Source organism: Dermacentor variabilis, chromosome 9 (assembly GCF_050947875.1).
Source record: "Dermacentor variabilis isolate Ectoservices chromosome 9, ASM5094787v1, whole genome shotgun sequence".
NCBI lineage: Eukaryota > Metazoa > Arthropoda > Arachnida > Ixodida > Ixodidae > Dermacentor > Dermacentor variabilis.
Window position 1 is genome coordinate 63,945,106 of NC_134576.1, and position 17,859 is coordinate 63,962,964.

The 17,859-nt window shown below is 46.2% G+C and overlaps 1 protein-coding gene across 1 annotated transcript in view; it reads left to right on the forward strand.

Annotated features, from left to right (window-relative positions):
• The first annotated feature begins 609 nt into the window (after positions 1–609).
• The window catches only part of LOC142558036 (uncharacterized), a 37,858-nt gene continuing 20,608 nt past the window's right edge, over positions 610–17,859 (forward strand). The window contains exons 1-3 of the mRNA XM_075670203.1: positions 610–680; positions 7,073–7,176; positions 17,140–17,239. Coding sequence (XP_075526318.1) covers positions 7,099–7,176; positions 17,140–17,239 — 178 coding nt within the window. The 5' untranslated portion in view covers positions 610–680; positions 7,073–7,098. The remainder of the gene's footprint in view (positions 681–7,072; positions 7,177–17,139; positions 17,240–17,859) is intronic.

Sequence of the window (17,859 nt, forward strand, 5' to 3'; positions counted from 1 at the left end):
GATACATGTGTTAGAGCTGTTATAATTTTCGAATGAAAACCATTACACTAAACGTGTCTTCCTTATGTTGACTTCTCACCTGGGAACACTTCCCTCCCTCTCCTCATTGCTAAGAATTCCAGAGCTTCTGAAATATGGACGTTCCTACGGTGCTGCCTGGCTGAATATCACGCATTGCATCGCAACCTACCGAGTGATCTTTTGTATCCTCCAGCTAGAAACACAGGGCGAAAATAACAAGGGGCTTGCCCTTTTTATTGTTGCGCAACATTTCCTTTCTACAAATTTTATTTGCATCCAGAAATAAGCATTTCGTGCACAAAGGACGCCACAAAGAGAAGAAGACGAAGAAAACAGAGCGCTCTGTTGCGTTCGTATTTATTGTTCAGGGCAAAGTTGTGTTCGTCTTCGCCTCTGTGTGGCGGCCATTCTGCGAGCAACTTGTTTATTTCCGAAAATCACCAGCTGGCGTAACGCGAAATTTATTTTCATTTTGCAGAACTTACTACAATTGCGGCGCGGTGCTTAGCGAGTAATTTTAACAGGGACCTCTAAGGGCGCACACCACTGCCCTTGGCGAAAACATCATCGTCATCGTCATCGCGTGAAGGAGCCGCACCGTGCGCTCTCGCGCCTCGTGCGACGGCCTCCGAACGATGCTCAGAACGAGCCGCTTCCACGTAAGCCCGCCTCTGTTCTTTTCCTCTTTCTGGCCAGCGGGCATCTGCTCGCTGTCTCACGGTTACGGGTCAACCAGCGGCCGCCATTCTAGTTCAGCAAGGGGGTGACGCGAAGCAAGCGTTCGTATTTCCTCGCGTCAAGCGTTTTGCGCCGCTTAAGCATTCCGGTGGGTGCGCTGCAGTCACGCTGACTCGGTCTTCAAGTATTACGTAAGCCGTACCGGCGTGGTGATGCAAATGTTTTAGGGCGAAGCTGGTAAGGGCTACTTACCCCAGGATCGAGTTCGTGTGTCGAAACTATGGTCACAAAAAACGGGTGTAACTCTTGTTTTAACCGAACCTATCCCGAAGCAAATTCCATCACAATTAGCGGTTAAGGTGACTGCAACATTACGCCGAGTTTAATATACTTTTTTTGCTTACGTAGTGCACAGTGAAGTTTCAAATATTGTAGAGTTCCTGTCTGCAATGCGGCGGTACTTGCAAACGTAACTACTTCATAAAATAATAATAAATCACTCCACAGTCAAAAGATGTATGGCTTGTCCGTGTCCTTCAATAGTATTAATAATAGTAATATATATATATATATATATATATATATATATATATATATATATATATATAGATATATATACACACACGTCGATGGCGGTAAAACAAACCACAGCTTCGCTGCTCGTCCTTCACAGAGTGGAAGGGCTGAGGACTTCTTAATGACAGGTCAGGAGACAGCGGGAAAGGTCTGCCTAGTGTGAGGCTACCATGACGCCTTCGGCGATGACCCGGGACCCTGGGAACATTGCTGCACGAAGGCACTATGAAATTCGAACGTTGGCGTAAGAAGAATCTTTCATCTCTCGAAGAGCCGGTTGTTTTATTCTTTCTTTTTTCTTTCTTTTTGTAGTCGCTAGACTTCCCCCGTATTCAGAAATGCATCTTAACTTCAAGCCCACGCTTGATTTAAATGACGCCTTTCGTGAACGCGCTAGAGGAAACGCAATACGCGTCTTAGGCGCGTTCGCACCGGGCGTCGTTTATATCAGGTCACGCATGGGCTTCAAGGGAAGGTGTATTTCTGAATGCGGGGGGTTATTCTTGTGTTTTGGGCACGGTGCTCGGTGTTCGCTGCGAACCAGTTGTTCCATCGTCGGCATACAAAAGAAAAGGCTAATGTAGTCATCACAAAAATTTAGGCGTTGCCTGCACGCTGGCACGATATTCCCTGTTTTTTTAAGTTATTTTTGTTATTCTACCTGGTGTGATAGCCGAGGTTGAGGCTTTCAAAACAAGCAGCTTCGCTTAGAGGGGCGCTGATGTGGTTCTTCAGGGCTTAGTTAGGTGGCTGCACGCTGAATGAGAACGTTCTTCGCCTCGGCGGCCACCTCCACCCTCCTGTTTTTCTCCAGGGCGCCGTCACAGCGTGTCCAACGTGCCCGGAGTGGCGTTCGTGGAGGCCACGCCGACATCACATTTTGGCGACGGAGATAGACCATCCAGTACGTACTACGATGCCATCACAAATCCTCAGGAACCGCATTGCTGCCGCTGACGCCGGATTCTGACCGGACGCTACTAGCGCCCGCATCAGCGCTATGTCCTGCTGAGCAACGCGTTCCGTCGCTATTCCGACCACATTTTGGCGACGAGGAATCCTTTTGCATCGTGCCTACATGTGAGTGAGGGCGCCCGGCTTTCCTCTTTACTGCCATCCTTACTTCTGCTACAATCCTCCTGTGCATTATTTTTGACTGCCTGCCTGCGTCGACGATAATGCGGTGTCATTTCCTTGCCTGCCCCTTCGACGCCACCCGAAGCTTAGCCAGCGCCAGAGGACAACGCCAGAGGAATAGCAGTGGAACAGATAGCTGCACCTTCACTTCCCTCTCGCTCCTCCATCCTGAAGTTCCGCTGAACGTAAAGCTGCTAGAACGATGACATGTACTCAATCAGCCTTCTCGACAGGGATTCCCTCGCCCAAATTTCTGTTAAAAAGCGTGTCAAACTCGTTGCCCCTATGTTGAGACACTTTCCGCATCGCTTAACGGTGCATGGGGAATGCCTATTCTATTCTGTAACGGGGAGCCGCAGAAAATCATGCTGCGAGGTGTTTCAACAAAGCAAAATCAGTGCGTACGTTTTTCGTTTTTTCGGTTGACATTAGGCTTGAGAAGCTGGCCTCGGGTGAGCGAAATCTTGGGATCTTTAAGCTGCTGTAAGCCGCAGAGCCTGCAGGGAATGTACTATTTGCACCCGTAGCTTCAACAATACAAAAAAACTGGACCACGATTTTGTAGCGATGCCTCCCGCTCGATTCTATGCCGTTCTTATTATTCACTGGTTACGGCGCGCGGTAAAGTGGGCGGAGCGTCACTTTGATCGCTGATTTGGCGTGAACAGCGCGAAACGGAATGGCGTCACAAAAGCCATCGCTACGAAATCGGGGCACTGGGTTCCTATATATATATATATATATATATATATATATATATATATATGTTACGACCTTACCAACTTCCCAGCAAGAGCTATGGGTCCCGTAAGCTAGCCGTGAGAACGCGCAGCTTTCGAGGCGTTTACGCCGGCCTTGTTTCCCATCACTACGCTGATGTCGGACATTGTTTGCTAAATTGCGCGTTACGTTATCTTTCGACTTTTCCGCTTCTTCGGAGGTCTGCCTACGCAACTCTGGTGCTCTCGTATCCCCAGCGTTATGTTTTAAATCGCAACATTACCCGCAAACGCTTTCACGCGAGCGCATTCCTTGGCAATATTGATGCGTTCATAATACAGTTCTTTTTTTAGGTGCTTTGCGCTGTGCTTGAGACGCCAGATATCACCAAGAAAACACGGTGGAATATCCAAACAAGACTTCACTTTATTCTTCACCGCCGTTTGAGGTCCGTCGCGGTTAACAGAAAGAACCTTAAGGAGTGCATGGGGAAAGTAGGCCATGATCTGGCGCTCTGAGCGGGCTCTGCTGGAAGAACACTGGTGACTCCACTAACGGGGCTGTAAGCATAGGTGACGACTTCGAATCTGAACGGTTAGGTGCCAAGCGCGCTAGGCTGCCTCCATTCTTCAAAGCAGCACGCTTAAAGCGCAGTGCTACGCAGTCAGCTGCAGAAAAACTGCTTGTTCATTTTTACATGCCTGCGAGTGGGACGACAGGTGCCACTCAGTCTCCGCGAACAGATCAATCAATTCAATAAGAGTCTCCGTGCCGATTAAGGGTTGGCTAACTTGCAGATGGTAGTTGTGCGACGTCAAGATCTCTGTCGAATATCTAAAGCGAAGCTTTATTTACTACAATGCCGGGTTTGGCCTAAGTGTTGCCGATATTTGCCGATATATCAGCATTGCCATCACTATCATCCGCCTATCTATGTCCACTGCAGGACAAAGGCCTCTCCCTGCAATTTCCGATTACCCCTGTCCTCTGCCAACCGTTTACAACTTGCACCTGCAAATTTCCAAATTTCATCACCACAGCTGGCTACTACCAAGCCAAGCATCCAGCCATAGCGGGCATTAAATTCAGATTCCATCGCATTCATTATCACTGTGGAAATCATGTATGATGTAGGGGCTCCTCGCATCTATCATTCTAGTGTCTTTATTTATCCATCGATTTCATCTGCTCTTTCATCTGCAACAACAAGTTCGGCATTTCTTCGGTACTGCTTTGCAATTGGTGCTCCAAGAATTGACTATACGAGCAATAATTCTTTGTCTCAATAATATTGCCAGTCTCAAGGCACGAGTGCCATTTTGCCGGCTTATTTAATAAATGAGAATGTTAAAAATGCTGTGCCATAAAGGTTAAAGCAGACATTGCAAACAAAGAAAAGCAACGACTCCTTATATCATTTTTTGACGACGCGAACTACATGCTACAATGAAAGCGTTTTCCTAGATGATAACTGTAACGATTGACATTCAAGAAAGGCAACGCATAGGTGAAGCCATGAAGGCTGTGGTCATTCTACAAGTAAGGACATCGTTCGCCATCAAGTACGATTGTGCGTGAATACTAACCACCATATTTCAACAAATATATCATGAGCAATTGCATCAATGATTAAGGTTCCAGAAGATAAAAAAATAACTTAAAACAATAATGGCGGCACCCAAAAAGCAGCACAAATCATCTAAACACTGCGTAATACGCGATAGCACATTATAAATCTATTTTATTCTGTGTACAATCTTTTAAAGGGACACTAAAGGTTACCAGAAACTCAAGTTAAAGTGGTAGAGCAATGTTCCAGAACGTCTAAGGCGTCAATATAATCGCGAACAGAGCTTTAGTAACCGAGAAATTGAGGTAAATGCATGACACGATTTGAGACCCCCCAGCGACATTCCGGTACTAGCCCGATGACGAAAGGACTCCTCATAATTTGTGTTACTAATACCAGAGTCCTTCCATTTTTTGGACGGACTCTGCTAATACTCAACTACTCGTATTAAAAATATCATTTCATTCGATTATAAGACGGAAAAAAATGCTACTTGTCTACGTCTATTCGATTCTAAGAAAAAATAACATTTTGACGTTACCCTTCAGTAATATGGGTTTTCGAAAGGTTTCGTTTTCGCTCGACTCTGCGCGCTCGACTCTGCGCCGCGCACGCTTTGGAGTTTCAGTAGTTTCGTCATCGCGTCGTGCTGTGAGGGTTCTGCTGGCTCGCGAAACTTTCATTTGGAACAAGCAGCGAGAATGCCACGTCCATGTGATGTCGTGGGAAGCCCTCGTTGCCCTCCCGCTCCGGAGAGCCGGTGTCGAGGCCGCCGTCGTAGTACGCAACGACGCCGGCAGTGCGAGCCCTCAGCAGCAGGTCGCGCTCGTCGGTGCTCAAATCGCTGAAGTTGAGCCCACCATCGCGAGCCAATCTGTCGGTGTCAGGGTCCATTGCGACGAGAGTCGAAGTTAGCGTCATAGAATGAAGTACCAGTTTATGGGCGTCTTGCGCTGGAGTTTCAGGTATAGTAGCGGCGCCTGGTGGCGGTGCGGGAAACGACATCTGGGTCGTGCCAGCTTGGGTCGTATTGAGCCCTGGCTGTGGCGAAGCACGTTTCTAGGCCGAGTTTTGCGTCGATTCGCACAGTTTTATGCCCTGTTGCGAGTGCGAAAAGGCTCGTCGCTTCTCATAGACCACGCCGACCACGCTGCGAGCTCGCCGAAAACGGACTCTCCGTGTGCCGTGGGACGTAATGTGGGACGTAATTCGTTCCTCCTTCGCTAGCCACCATACTCCCGCTTTCGCTCTGCTGTCGGCTCTATCTTGGCTCTGTTTCTGGCCGCGCGTTTGCGTTTTGCGCAGAAAAGCCGTAGCGCCGTCTGCGGACGCCGTTCTACTCACCGATGGCGCAACGTCACTATGAGACCATGATGTCAGTACTCCTCGATCGGAGGGCGGGCGATTTGAACTGCGCTAGAGGTACGCGGACACTTCAGAACGCATTTTCTCTTAAAATAAGTCTCTCCTTGGCACGAAACAAGCGTTTCGAGGTTTCTGTGATGGTATTTCAACAGTCCACGTTGACTTAATAGTAACCTTTAGTGTCCCTTTAAAGCGAAAGCTTTAGTACGCCAGCCAGCGAGCCATTGCTGCTCGGCGCGCCGTATGCCGTTTGGACGCAGCCGTGTGCAGTATGCCATATGCCGTGGCCGACGAACGACCTTGAGCTGCCGTTGCCTAGCAACGCCGCAGCCGCGCTTCATCAGCTGGCGCCGCCGTCGACGTCGCTGCCGTCGCTGCTTGCCCCAACAGATGTGCTCCGCTGGAGTCGAGGGAGAGTAGGTGTCGCCTCGCGGCGTGTATATATATATATATATATATATATATATATATATATATATATATATATAGACGCTTCGCCTCAGTGTATTTAGTCGTTATGGTAAGCGCGAAAGAGACGCAACAATGACAGAATGCAGCGAGGAAGAGACAACGCGCTCAAGAGACGCCAGAAGAACGCGCCGCACGACTCAAGAAGCGTCGTAAAAGCCTAGTCGTTACCAGAACAGTGTGTCTTGTCGTGTCTATACAATAGAGCTAAACCAAACGGTTAACCACAAGCGTAGCCATGCAGCTCTTCCTTTCGCAATTCGACTAGGGTTAACCAGAGCTAAACCACAGGCAATGTTTTGGTCATGCTTTCTAAACTACCTGTGGAAAAAGCGTTTTGATTAGTGTAGGTGCTTAACTTGGTGCCCACCTTAAGTTCCCACGTGTTCCTAAACCTTTTTCTTTTTCCCAGTGTATAGCGTGCCAGTTCAGAGATCAATGAATTACACGGACTGCAACCAACCAATGTGCGCTAAAGGGAACCAACAAAAACCCGGGCGTAATGAATTCGTGTGCTCTTCTTTTTTTTATGCTCAGTGCACGAAACAGCGTGGCTCCCGCAAATGTGCACCGTGTGTCGTCGATCTCAAAAGAGCACCGGAGAAGCATCTACACAGACGTATTCGCCACATGAACTGCAGGTACGAACATGGTGCATTACGCTTATTGCGCAGTTAATCGTCGCTTCCTCGATTTGTATAATGTACCAGTCAAGTTGACTTTGTTGGCGTATAGTTTTCCATTCAGTCTTTTCTTGAAGACAACCAATACAAGTACTGTTCACGTAGACTTGACCCCTCGTGCGTCTTGTGTAGCACTTTTGGTTTAGAATTTCGTGCGACGTCTAGCCGTGTGCATATGAGCAGGAACAGCAAATTTGTTTTAAAGGAACAATTGCTCGTTATTGTGCAACGCTCAATGTTTATTTTTCATATACATCAGGTAGCTCTCCCTCGAAGGTTCAGAGCCATCGAACACCTTACTGCTGGAAATGTGCGTTTAGCCACCAGAGCCCTTCAAAAATAATTTCTTTTCATTCTCGTGAGGCTCGATGGAGTGCCTGTTTTTGACAATGTTTCATATAAAGGTGGCTAGGATGTATCCCTTCATAAGCAATAAAAAGTCGTTGAATTAGTGAAATTCTTTTCGGCGAAGTCCTGTGCGTGTGTACTGTCGTACCACTTAATGCGGCTTGTTCCGCCATTCCTGCTGTAATGAAAATGCGTCCGCCCTATGCAAATGTTCAGAGAATGAGCGAATTTTTATGCAGTTCGATGCACCTGTTCTGGTGTTCAAGACCCTTTATGATTGTCTTACTGTTATTCATTTAATATTTCATTTGATTGTATTACATTTATTACACCTAGGGGACATGCTTAAATAAGCATGTTCACTAGGTGGACACTTACAGAATATCCCGCCAAGTGTGCGCCGTAGGCAGGTGATCAGAGTCACGCTTCCTTCTCCCTGTTTAAGAAGGGCAGCAAAGCCGTTTCTCGACGTAACGCCGGAAGACGCAGACAAATGGTTTGTGTAGTCCCCTTACATTGACATTGGGCTGCAATTCAAGCCACGAAGGCTTAGCTACTTTACTCTCGCCATAAATAACATCTAAAGACACTATTTCACCTTTTAAATAATTGTGGCTATGTACTTTGTAATTATTTGGTGTTTCAATATTTGTCTCCCTTTCGCGTTCTTCGAATCATGCCATCTAATGTAAGAAGTGCCGCAGGTTATTGGCATGACATGCTTGCTTTAGTTAAAGTGGTTCGCTCCCTATTTGCCATCTTCTGTACTCTTTAGCCTAGCATAAGTCAAGTAAGCCACCACAGACGCTTTAAATTTCATTTCTTTCTTTTCTCGTGCCATTTGCCTGAGAATTGCTCTCACTAGACACACCCTACGGGTTCTCTTTTTCATATATTTTTTTTTACAATCGGAAATCAAAGCACAGAGAGTGTTTCTTAGCTCCAATGGACAAGGACATAATCAATTGGCTGAGGGTAGGCGTTTGGCTGGTAAAAGAAGGCAGGTGAAACAAGGCAGCGAGGGACGTTCTTTTTCATGCTTATTTGTCAAACACTGCGCGTACTCAGAATCTTCGCAGATTGTCTTAGAGAGACAATGATTATTTGTATTTGTTCACATTCAACAAGCAGCTCTACGAGTATGAAGGAGCGTATTACGCCGCATAATTTAAATAATTTAGATATATAATCTATAATAATATATATAATCTATTTATCGATATAAATATTGAAATGTGAAACAACAAAAAGGTATTATCAGTAAAACATGTTCATGAAAGTAATAAATGGATTGCCTTAAATGATTCGCATCTGAAATTGTTGACATGGCTTCCGCATGCGATAAGAGAAAACGGTCGCGTAAAACTAGCACGATATGCGAGACACGGCGTTCATTTGTTGTGTGCACGTATGTCATATATCACACGTGTTGTTTTATGCGTCGCAAAAACGTTTTACTTGCTGTACCGCACCATGAAAATTCAAGTGATGAATTTACTGACCAATAGTGCATGCTGCACTGCTATCCAATCTACTGGCTTGATTGTTGTCTAGGGCGACTTTTAAGACCAATAATCAAAGCTTTCAATGTCTTTTCCGACAATGAGTTCTCAGTCAAAGGCATGTGTAACAAGCTTACTTCTGGTTTGCGGTAAGATCCTTCGTGTAATAATTTCAAGTATTGTCCTTCTTTCGCCGTCGAGGCAAGCAGAACTTCGAAGGACTGCGTACTGATCAACGTTGAGCTCAGGTGACCGTCATGCAAGAGCTTCTGCCCAGGAGTATCCGCCACACAAACTACAGGTACGGATATGGCGTGTACACGGCTGACTACGAGAATGTTGGTTGCGTGCATTCCGAAACAACCTCGAGGCAGTTGCAGTTCTAACTGCGCTTTTAAATGAACTCCTTTGCGACGGCTTTCTCTAAACACGCCCTAACTTCTCGTTCCACAAACAAATATTGCAGGCCTTAGTCGACGATCCACCTATATCCTAAGTAGTCCTTGCAGATTTAAATGCTGACAACTCTTCTTCGGCGGACTCTGTGTGCAAATCGAGAGACTGGTTAATTGAAGATTTTCTTTTTGCCATTCGGGCTTGCCGACTATAAAAGAATTAACCAGCCTTTAGAATGGTGTTTACAAGAAATAATCTTCCATAGATTTGGGAATAGCATCTCCAAATATGATAACGCACCTCCATCGGAATGCTAATAAAGATCGCTACGGCAGCGACTACTCTTCTATAGGGCTGACCACGCACAAAAAATATTATAGGATGAATGCTGGCCACATGCTCCTCGGTGGAAGGTAAAATCAGCTGACAGGACGCTCTTCCGTAAACTCGCACAACTATCTCGGGGTCACTTCTGCACCATAAGCATTGATGATGCTCTTGCATAATTCACAGCTTTTCTTATCAGTGGTGCATTCCAATGCATCCCACAAATAAAAGGAGGGCCTACTGATGACGAGTTATATTCTAGAATGAAGGATGTAGTGAAGCGCATAAGTTGCAATATAATGACACGTGTACTTCTTTGTCTAAATTGGGTGACACGTTTCTCCGCCTAACAAATGTTATCGCACAGCGCAGGACGCGCCTGCATGTATCGGAAGATTCTGGAATGTTATTGATGCTTCCATCCGCTGTCTGTGACCGAACCTTCTGTAATATGATCGCACGTGTGCGCGACGAGAATCATATAGAACTTTGTGGAAGGCTCGCGGGTCACAGCGATTACTCTGGAACATTCGACGACTGATGTATAAAAGCCGACGCGCTTGAGCCGAGGATCAGATTTTCGAAGATCGCCGACTGTGTTCGCAGCTATCGTTGTGCTTTAAGTGTAGCCTGTCTTTGTGGGCACAGGTTCACCCAATAAAAGCTAGTTTTGTCTGTCACAGTATTGCTACAGTGTTCTTTAACGTGACTACCACGTGAGAATAGGGTTTATGGACGCCTTCGGTATTCGGAAACTGCACACGACAGCATGTAAATGATCTGGATGGTTTGCCGCCATAATAGGGGAATGGTTTCCAAGGCTTATTTCAACCGCACATTTTATTTCTTAAATCCACGCATTGCCAAAAGATTCTCGAAAGTTACTGAAATCCGGCAGATATAATGGCGCAAGTAGGAAGCTACACAAACCTGATATATTTGTGAATGTTAATTTAGAAGTTTCCACGTAAGGCTTATAAGAAGCCCCCCCCCCCCCCCCCCCCCCCCCCCCCCACCTTTTCCGAAAGTGATGACTGGGAAAGCTGCTATATTGTGCCTTCAAAGTTACCGCTTCAAGAATTGGTTAAGGACGGTTCGCGTAATATTTCAGGTGAAAAGGGAATATTGAAGTGCTCGTATTCAAATGAGCGGTGTGGACTGATCAGTTACTGCGCTCTGATTCGGGGGATCGCGGGTCTATCTCCGGTTCATGAAGGGGACAGGGTACAAAACGTGTTGATCTTGACGCGTTTCTGGTTGCAAATATATTGAACGGTGTCGTATAGCTCGCTATTTCGCTTCACAATTGTGTTCAAGGACCGGTCATGAAGACCACATCAGCAAAAACTACAACAGCAGTGGTTGACACGACAACTACGACAACCGCGCGGCCACCTGACTTACCAGGTGAGAATTATGAACATGACGCACCTTAAAGAACCGCGGAGCGATAAACAGGAGCGTGAATTAGATTGTGGTTGATGATGCGTGCGCAAACTGTAGTGAGAAAGTGACTGCGTGTTGGTATTTTTAGCAGAGACATGTCGTGCTGATCTATCAGCCGTCATCCACTAACGCCGAATTTCTACGTAAGATTCAGGAAAACCCGTCTGCGATAGGAAAGCGAATAATTCAGCGATCCGCACTGTGTGTGCATTTACGAGTGTGCTAGGTATGAGCGGTCCGGAGCTGCCTGGGGTAACGCTCCAAAAAAAGAAAAGATTGCAGTGTCAGGCAGGCGTAGTGCATTCTATTTGTTTAAGTTGTCAATTTTCAATATTTGAAACGTTAGCGCTGATACGGCCTAGCATGTTCCGAGTGATATATATGACGCTTTGAGTTGTATAGTGTTTTGACCATACCCCGGTTTCTTTGCATATCCATTGAAATCTATTTCATGCAAGAGGAATGATTGCAGTAAAAAAAAGACAAGCGCGTGCACACATTGCTCTGGTAAAACACCATGACATGTTTGTGACCAGTAATATTGCGCCCTCTAACGAAGCATGGACATGGTGTAGAAAGACGGCATTGCACATGTGCCTCCTCCCGTTCACATGTGCCGTCAATTCAACGCCTCTTCCCCAGCCTGCTCATCAGTGCGCGCAAGCGCAACCCGCCTGCGTAATCCTCAACTCACGTTGGCCCGAAGCGGGAGTATTGGCAGACGCACGATCACGACAGCACGCGCATGTGCAATGCTACATCTTCCCACCAGACGCCTGCTTTGTTGCAAGAACCCAGTTTGGCCCGTGCTCGCAGATCCCCCTTCGCTGTGTTGCTGCTTGTACGAAACGTGCGCACAAAGGCACTGCTATAATGTTTTGAGGATAATCAAGCGTTTGCGATGTGCACGCGCATGATGTTAGTAAGCAAGGATAGCATTTACGTGCACATTATTCTTCTGCTGCCGACATCACTCGCAGTATCCTGCGGCTATCGAGAATGCATGGATTATGTCCCGCTAATGTCGTCATAGACTCGAGAGATAGTTAGTAGAAGTCAACCATTGAACACACTGCAATGATTGAATCACACATAAAATGAAACTCACACAAGCGATGCTCACTCCTTTAACCTGCACATAGCGTGCTCTAACCGCTTCTCTCTCGTTCCCAGGCACGTTTGCCCGACGCCAAGCGTGAAAGGTTGAAATAAATGCAGCAGTTGAAGAACGAAGACACAGGTCATTGCTATGGGCACCGCGCTATTCAGAGTAAACACTATGAGCAGCAGCATTGAGAAAAGTAATCTTGGTACAGTTCATATAGCTGTCATCAATACGTCTTATTTTAACTTCCGTGGGAATACAATCCAGAGTTAATTGAATTCAATCTAACCCATAATTTGTGTGCCCTCGGTTATAAAAAATATCGCGAACCCTTCCCCTACCGCAAAATGGGGGTAAGTGACGCTTGTCAGCCGTGTACCTGACCTTCGACATGGTGGTGTAACTTACAAGTAACGGTGCCGGTTTCTTCTCGCCTTCCGCTCCCTCAGCTGAGGTCACGCTGCTGTCGGTATTGCCTGGGCTGGGGCGGTTCTAACGGTTGGATCGGTGCGCCAACGGTGAGCCTTTTCACGGGCGAGTGCTCGCCGCTACTCGTCGAGCGCTACCTGCCCCTTGGGGGAACGCACAAGGCGCGCGCGTCCCATGCCGGTTCCGAGCTAAACGGAAACGAAGACGATGGCAGCGCGCGCAAGACCCTTTCCTGCCCTTTCCCAATTCGCGCAGAGTATGAAGTCGATTTCATTTCTAGTCTCACCATTCGGGCTCCTCCACGTCCACTTTCGACTAACCCGCTTGCGGAAAAAGGTGTTCATTATCCGCATATTATTCTGTTCTGCAAACTCTACTAATAATTCTCCTCTGCTATTCCTAGAGCCTATGCCATATTCCCCCACTGACTTGTCTCCAGCCTGCTTCTTGCCTTCCCTAGCATTGAAGTCGTCCATCAGTATAGTGTATTTTGTTTTGACTTTACCCATCGCCGATTCCACGTCTTCATAAAAGCTTTCGACTTCCTGGTCATCATGACTGCATGTAGGGGCATAGACTTGTACCACCTTCAATTTGTACCTCTTATTAAGTTTCACAACAAGACCTGCCACCCTCTCGTTAATGCTATAGAATTCCTGTATGTTACCAGCTATTTCCTTATTAATCAGGAATCCGACTCCTAGTTCTCGTCTCTCCGCTAAGCCCCGGTAACACAGTACATGCCCGCTTTTTAGCACTGTATATGCTTCTTTTGTCCTCCTAACCTCACTGAGCCCTATTATATCCCATTTACTACCCTCTAATTCCTCCAATAACACTGCTAGACTCGCCTCACTAGATAGCGTTCTAACGTTAAACGTTGCCAGGTTCAGATTCCGATGGCGGCCTGTCCGGCGGGCTGTCCAATGGCAACATGTACGGTACAACAACTTTGCATTTTACGAACTTGGCGTCTTCTTTGCGAGCACCGACATGCTTTTGATTATTGGTTTTGTCAGTCTTTGGTCACCGCCTGGCAGATTCGTTGCTGCTTGTAAGGAGCGCTGAAAACAATGTCAACGCCAAACGAGTTGGGAAGGTTCTTCAGTCCGTGGGAAAGTCGATCTTGATAGTTTCATCATTCTCATTTCATCTTCGCGATCTAACTCTTGTCGTAACGTATAGCCGCCATGCTTTGTACGCCAACACAGTAGCCAAAATAATACTTCGGGCCACTATGGGGGGGCTGGGGCCGTGTTGCCGTCATAGTTGTTGCACCATCGTCATTCTGGCTTTGCCATCCGAATCTCGTCATGGTGTCAACGGCATGTCATCCTCGTCATGCATTCGTTGTCATATAGTTTCCGGAAGCCAGTCGTGATTCCTGCAACGATGATGCATGCATGAATCATCGTTCCTGCAGCGTCGTCATTCAACTACCGTAAGGCCATGGCCGTCGCACCATCATCGCTAAACCGTCTTTATGCTACAGTCGTCGTCACGTCATTGTCGTCATAAACACCTCGTAATACCTTTAGCCTTACAGCGCTGTTATGCCACCGTTGTCATGCAGTCGCTCTGATCGGTTTGTTGTACAGCTTTCATCATGCCATCGTGTTTGTTCCATATTGTTAGTCGTCATACGACGCTCGTCACGTCTTAGTGACGCCATCTTTGCCACACAGTCGTGATTGCCGTCATTCCGTCCTCAACAAACCGCTTTCTTCGTTCCATCGACCTTGTTTCTCCTTCGTCATTTTATCGCAATCATATTGCCTTCATTGCGATTATGCCGAAGTTGCGTGGACGCCAGGCAGTCGCTGTCATGCATCTGTTGTTTTTATACCATTATCATGTCGTTGTGGTCGTCTCATCGTCGCAGTTCCCCAGTTCTGTCATTCAGTTTCGCCATACCATCGTCAGGTCATCATTGTGATACACTGGTTGTCACCCCATTGTCGTCATGCCGTCACTTGTCACGCTGTCATCGTCATATCATCGTCATTATCTCGGAATAATTTCGTGGTGGTGATGCCGTCGTCGTCACGGTGCCTTTGCCATTTCACCGACGTCATTGCTTATTCATCATTCTATCGTGGTCGTACTTTGTCATTTGAGAGTCCTCACGTCGTCGTCTTCATGCAATCATGGCCATAGCGCTATGCTCATGGGCGACCCGGGCAAGCGACATCAATACAACAGAGGTCTGGTCGCTTGTAGCCAAAGCAAAGAAAGTTCCACAATGACCCACTAGAGATTTTATTAAAAATCGTCACTTCAGCAGTACAGTGTCACTACATTGCTTGAAGGCTAATCGCATTGCCATCGGCAGTCATCATGGACTGGGTCCTGCCGTAATTTATTTGCGCAAATGCTCAAATTCCACACACAATATTTTTATCGTAGGTTTTGAAAATGAGGCGAAACATTTTCGTTTTTTATCTCGTGATCTTTTTTTTACGTTTCTGATTGTGTTTTGTATTTTTCGTATGTACTAATGTTTTCTGTTTTGATGATCGAGTAATAATTTTGTGAGATTTCGCAGGATGACTTCCCCTAATTTTATTCTGAGAAGTTACGTGTTCATGCTAAGTCTTGTTGCACAACTTGGTCACAATGGAAAACAATGTAGTGGATAGGGATTGAGAGGCCGCGGTGTTTGGCGTAGTGTCTATTGTATACCACGTCGCCCCAGGGTCAGGTTGGATGATGGCTTTCGTTTGTTCCATCAACAAAGAAAGAACCAGCAGCGCTACAGAAAAGCACCGGTTTTTAAAGCGAACTTTTGTTTTTAGTTACAACGACGTGGCCACCATTATCAGCGGCAGCTCAGTTAATAGGGTGGTGTGATGCTAAACGCGATTTCATGGGTTTAACTTCTATCAGCGCAGGCTATACTGCCGTGCAGGTCACAGCGGTCACAGGTCACAGTTCACAGCGGTCATAGCCTTCACAGCGGCATTTCACGCAGCGCTGCTGCTGATTTGAGGCATGCACGCCGGGGTTACTTAGGGGCTTGAAAGTTAAGCTGCGAAGCACATGGTCGCGGTACCAGATTCCGGCTGCAGCGGCAACATTTCCGTGGAGATTAAATGCAAAATACCCGTGTATCATGCATTGGGTGCGCGTTAAAGAGCCGCAGGTCTCCGCTATTAGGGGCTTGAAAGTTAAGCTGCGAAGCACATGGTCGCGGTACCAGATTCCGGCTGCAGCGGCAACATTTCCGTGGAGATTAAACGCAAAATACCCGTGTATCATGCATTGGGTGCGCGTTAAACAGCCGCAGGTCTCCGCTATGTAGACGCTATGTAGTTTGTACCTATTTGGTGTTTCAATGTTTGTCTCCCTTTCGCGTTCTTCAAATCATGCCCTCTAATATAAGAAATGCCGCACGTTATTCACATGACATGCTTAGTTAAACTGTTTCGCTCTCTATTTGCCAACTTCTGTACTCTTTAGCCTAACATAAGTCAAGTAAGCCACCACACGCTCTTTAAATTTCAGTTTTTTTCGTTTCTCTTGCCATTGGCCTGAGAATTGCTGTCACTAAACAAACCCTCCGCGTTCTCTCTTTATTTTACAATCTGTAATCAAAGCACAGAGAGTTTCTTAGCTCCGATCGACAAGGACATAATCAATTGGCTGAGGGTAGGCGTTTGGCAGGTACAACAAGGCAGGTAAAACAAGGCAGCAAGGAACGTTCTTTTTCATGCTGATTTGTCAAACACTGCGTGTACTCAGAATCTTCGCAGAGTGTCTTACAGACACAATGATTATTTATAGTTCTTCAAATTCAACAAGCAGCTCTACAAGTATGAAGCAGCATATTAAGCTATACAAATTTTAAATATATAATCTACAATAATATATATAATCTATTTATCTATATATATCTTGAAATGAGAAACGACAAAAAGGTGTTATCAGCAAAATATATTCATGAAAGTAATAAATAGATCGTGTTAAGTCAATCGCATCTGAAATTGTTGACATGGCTTCCGCATGCGATAACCGATAATTGTAGCGAAAAACTAGCACGATATGCGAGACACGACGTTCATTGCTGTGTATGCACGTATGTCAAATCACACCTGTTTTGTTATGCGTCGCAAAAACGTTTTACTTGCGGTACCGCACCATGAAAATTCAAGTGATAAATTTACTGATCAATAGTGCATGCTCCACTACTATCCAATCTATTGGCGCGATTGTTGTCTAGGGCGACTTTTAAGACCAATAATCAAAGCTTTCAATGTCTTTTGCGACAATGAGTTCTCAGGTAAAGGCATGTGTAACAAGGGTGCTTCTGGTTTGCGGTAACATCCAGCGTATAATAATTTGAAGCATCGTCCTTCTTTCGCCGTCCAGGCAAGCAGAACTTCGAAGGACTGCGTACTGATCAACGCCGAGCTCAGGTTACCGTCATGCAAGAGCTTCCGCCCAGGAGTATGCGCCATACAAACTGCAGGTACGGATATATCGTATACACGGCTGACTACGAGAATGTTGGTTGCGTTGGACTCCAAAACAGCCTCGAGGCAGTTTGCAGTTCTAACTGTGCTTTTAAATAAACTCCTTAGCGTCGTCGTTCTCTAAACACGCCCTAACTTCTCGCTCCACAAACAAATATTGCAGGCGTTAGTCGACGATCCACCTATATCCTAAGTAGTCCTTGAAGATTTAAAAGGTCACAAGTCTTCTTCGGCGGACCCTGTGTGCAAATGGAGACACTGGTTAATTGAAGATTTTCTTTTTGTTATTGGGGCATGCCGACTATAAAAGTTTAAACCAGCTTTTAGAATAGTGCTTGCAAGACATACTCTTCCAGAGATTTGTGAATAGCATCTCCAAATATGATAACGTACCTCCATTGGAATCCTTAAATATCGCTGCGGCAACGACCACTTTCCTATAGGGCTGAACACACAAAAAAAATTATAGGAGGAATGCTGGCCACACGCTCCTCGGTGGAAGGTAAAATTAGGTGACTCGACGCTCTTCCGTAAACTCACACATGTGTCGCGATGTCGCTTCTGTACCATAAGCATTGATGATGCTCTAGCATAATTCACAGCTTTTCCTATCAGT